Source organism: Malus domestica, chromosome 13 (assembly GCF_042453785.1).
Source record: "Malus domestica chromosome 13, GDT2T_hap1".
NCBI lineage: Eukaryota > Viridiplantae > Streptophyta > Magnoliopsida > Rosales > Rosaceae > Malus > Malus domestica.
Window position 1 is genome coordinate 29,515,789 of NC_091673.1, and position 4,056 is coordinate 29,519,844.

The 4,056-nt window shown below is 38.5% G+C and overlaps 1 protein-coding gene and 1 non-coding gene across 2 annotated transcripts; one reads left to right on the forward strand and one right to left on the reverse strand.

The window, feature by feature from the left end:
* Nucleotides 1-1,815: 1,815 nt before the first annotated feature.
* On the forward strand, nucleotides 1,816-3,345 carry LOC139190924 (uncharacterized). The gene has a single exon (XM_070811415.1). The coding sequence runs from the start codon at nucleotides 1,816-1,818 to the stop codon at nucleotides 3,343-3,345; it is 1,530 nt and encodes a 509-aa protein (XP_070667516.1).
* LOC114823238 (small nucleolar RNA R71) lies at nucleotides 2,361-2,471 on the reverse strand. Its single transcript, XR_003771328.1, has one exon. It is a non-coding gene; the product is annotated as a small nucleolar RNA R71 (small nucleolar RNA).
* Nucleotides 3,346-4,056: the final 711 nt, after the last annotated feature.

Here is a 4,056-nt window from a genome sequence, read left to right on the forward strand (position 1 = left end):
ATACTACAATTGTCAACAAGTGGGTTTAATTTGTGTGCTGATAGTTCACATTTCGTGTGCATTTATATCCTCCATATTTGGCATCTTTGTGATGTTTTTGGATCAAACTAGTTGTATTTTACATTATTTGGTGTTAGTGTGCAGCCAAGTGTGTTTTAGGATCAATTGGAAGGCAAATGAAGTAAAAACACCCTTTTTGGTAGCTGAGCATTATTCCAAGCGTGGAGAAGATTTTGGGGAGTTAATTTGAAGTCCAAATGAGGAATCAAGGACTATTTTGGCTGCTGGAATTTCAGGAAAAGATGTGGAAGGAAGTGGTGCAATTCGGACATATTGGGTGGTTCCACACACCTTGCCGTGCATTCCCTTACCTTTCCAGCTCCCTTTTACACCAAAAACATGCACTCCCATTAATTAAACCATTCAGCCACATTTACACCAACAAACACAGCCATGCCGTGCACTTTCATACCCCTTTTCCAGCCTGTACAACCACTTCCAGGTTGTCCACTTCATCCTTGCAGCTATTCCACATGCATCTTCAATTAAATAAGCCACATGCAGGCATATTTCCTTTGTGCCGTGCATTTACCATTCCAGAAATCCACCCACCCCATCATCATTCACAAAAACAGCTCATCTTTGCCCTTCCAGCTCCACTTTTCTAAAGGCATCCGTATGCTCTCCCATAAAACCCCTATAATAACTATGCAAACTCACTTCTTCAAGGGGGGATTCCATCATACCATTATTCACACACATAGCTGCTCCATTTCTGTCCATTCTCTCTCCCATTTACAGAAACCATTCAATCATAGCCGCTCCACCTTCATTTACATCACACTTGGAGAACCAACACCGAAGGCCACTCTTAAGGGATTTTCGACACCAGTTTTGCTTCAAGGGTTTCTTCTTCTTAATTCTATGTTCACTCATGTTATATATTTCTATGTCAAACCTTTTGTAAACATGAAGTGTAACTAATCTCTTTCTAGGGATTCGATGTAGCCTAGCAAGATTGCCATCTAGTTAAATCAGAATGCTCAGTTGATCCTTCTATTTCTTGTTTCATTCTCTGATTTAATTGTGACTTTGTGTGTTGATTTTAATGCTTGATCACCATTTGAATTAAACACAGGTTGTCTAGCCAATATTAAAAGCACACATCATGCATAATCTTGGTAGATATGGGAATGATTGAAGGGAATGTTTTGCAAACATCCTGCCAAGTGTTTCCTTTGGTTTTATGAAAGTTTCTTATGCGTGACACATTCTTGATTAGGAACCAAAGTTGCACATCACAATTAGGTTCTTGACTAGGAACATTTGATCAAATCCACACATCATATGGTTGATCATATCTAAGTGAAACAAACTCAAGAAATAGGTAGATGGCTGAGCATAAACTGACTTAACAAACATGGAATTGGTTTAGCAATGGTGAAACCGAATCCCTAGCTTCATATCCATTGGTGCTATCCCATTTTATTACTTGTTGATTCATTTTCGTGTGTTCTCAAGTTACAACAACAAATCTGTCTAAATTGATTAGTTTTATTATCTAATAGGGTTCTTGCAAAACAAGTGGTTGTATAGGTCCAATTAGTCCCTGTGGATTCGACACCCTTACTTGTGCTATTATACTCAACATGTTTTAGCACTAGGAAGGAATTAATTCAACAAAAATGGCGCCGTTGCCGGGGACTGATTTCAGTCCCTTATAATTGCTTGTTTTGCTATTAAACCGTGTTCTTTTCATTTTAAGTAGAGTTCTGATTTTTATTCAAACTTGTTTTATTTTGTTTCAGGTAGTATATGTCAAATAGACTTGTTGAGTTAGGCCAAAGAATTGAAGGGTTAAAGGGCAACACTTTGGACAACTTTGTGCCAACAAGTTCATCCATTGTCCGTGAAGAAAAGGAAGGGAATTCGTCTAGTTCAACAAGTGAAGGATCTGAGCACGTTAATTGGGAAAGAGAAGAAGAGATGGCGGGCAACCAAGATGAGCTTCGAGCTTTGGAGGACTTTGCTCAGCCAATCATACCAAATTCACCTTCATGCATCTTGCTGCCCACAGAAGCTAGAAACTATGATCTTAAATCTTCACATTTCCATATGCTTCCCTCTTTTTATGGCTTACCTAATGAAGATCCTTTAGCTCATGTTAAAGAATTTTATAATGTTGTGAGTGGTTTACCTTTGCAGGGAGTAAGTGAAGCAAATTTGAGGATAAGAGTGTTTCCTTACACCTTGAAAGATAGGGCTAAAGGTTGGTTGACGACTCTAGCACCAGGTTCCCTCACCACATGGGATGCCGTGGCTAAGAAGTTTTTGGAGAAGTTCTTTTCCACTCAAAAGACAGCCACATTAAGGGGACAAATCTTCAACTTCAAACAAGATGATGGAGAACCTTTCAATGAGTGTTGGGAGCGCTTTAAAGGCCTTTTGCTGCAATGTCCACACCATGGGTTACCTCTTCACTTACAAATGCAAATTTTCTATGATGGACTAACCCAAACATGTCAATCAACTGTTGATAATGCAGCAGGTGGAGCTTTGAAGAAAAAGAATGCTCAAGAGTCATATAACATTTATGAGATGTTGGGGTCTAATGCTCAACACAAAGATTTAAGGGGTAAGAAAGTTGGAATATATGAAACAAGCTCTAATCATGATCTTTCGTTGCAGGTAGCTAACCTAGAAAAGAAGCTTGAATCCGTGCTCAACATGGTGCCAAAAGCAAATGAGGTGTGTGCCATTTGCAACATACCAAACCACCTTACTCATCAATGTCCATCTAGGGAAGCTTACCCCGAGTTTGTCCAAGAGCAAGTGAACCTCATGAATTCTTACAATCAAAGGCCAAGGAATGATGTGTATTCAAACACATATAACCCAAGTTGGAGAGATCATCCCAACCTTTCATGGAAGAACAACAATCAAAATCAATTCCAAAACTTCCAACCAAAACCTGCCACTACACTTGAGGATACGGTTAAGTTGTTAGCTCAAAACACCTTGCAATTCCAACAAACCACAAATAGCACATTCCAACAACATTCGGCGGCTCTAACCAAAATGGAGACACAATTGGGACAGATTGCTGATGCCTTGAACCAAAGAGAGGTTGGAAAGTTTCCAAGCCAACCCGTGATACTCCAAAGGAACCAAGAGCAAGCCAAAGCAATCACTACACTTAGAAATGGTAAGGTTATCAATAATAGAGTTGGCAATGAAGTTACTAATGAATTTGATCATGTGAATGCAGGGGTTACTCAAGGAGAAAATGAGAAACCAAATGAGGAACCAAGCCATGCTACTTCCTCATTGTTGCGAAATAGATAAGCACACAAATTAAACCCTCTTTTTGTCTAATTGTAGCAAAGATGTAAGTAGGGATCGTTCTAAACCGGGGATTAGGAGGGATTGCTAAACACTTGGAAACTGACTTAAAAACTCAAAAACAAAGTTTAAAACACTAAACTAGACTCAAAGAATGCAAAACTAAAGTTTAAAACACTTAAACAACCCTAGAACTCAAAACAGCAACTAGAAGACTCAAAACTGCCTAAAAACCACTTTCTGGGCAGTTTTGAGCACCTACACTAATTTGGACGAAATTGGATGAAAACTTGAATCAAAACACTTAGAAACACAAATCAAAACACTTTCTAACTAATCTAAGACTCTAAAATAAGGGGGGTTGTTTTGGACGAAAATTTAACACAAAAACAGAAACTTTAACTAAACAGATTGCAAAAACTATTTTGGTGAAATAGATGGTTAAAAGGCTAGTTAGGAGGTTCTTCTCCACACATGTCACACTTGCAAACAAAACGATTTTCAGTTGTTCTTCCAATGAATTATGAATACTCAACGCCCCAAATTAACCGTGAATTGCACTAATTAACCCTCAGTTTTTCCACAAGTTATTAAGTTGGATGATTGCATACGACAACCCAAAACATTCCCTACAAGTTCCCTACATGAATTGCATAATAGAGAAACAAGCAAGAATCATTACGTTCTATGAAAAACATAAGCATTGACGAAGCA

Coding starts and splice junctions, on each gene's coding strand:
- LOC139190924 (XM_070811415.1), top strand. CDS start 1,816: ATGTCAAATAGACTTGTTGAGTTAGGCCAAAGAATTGAAGGGTTAAAG.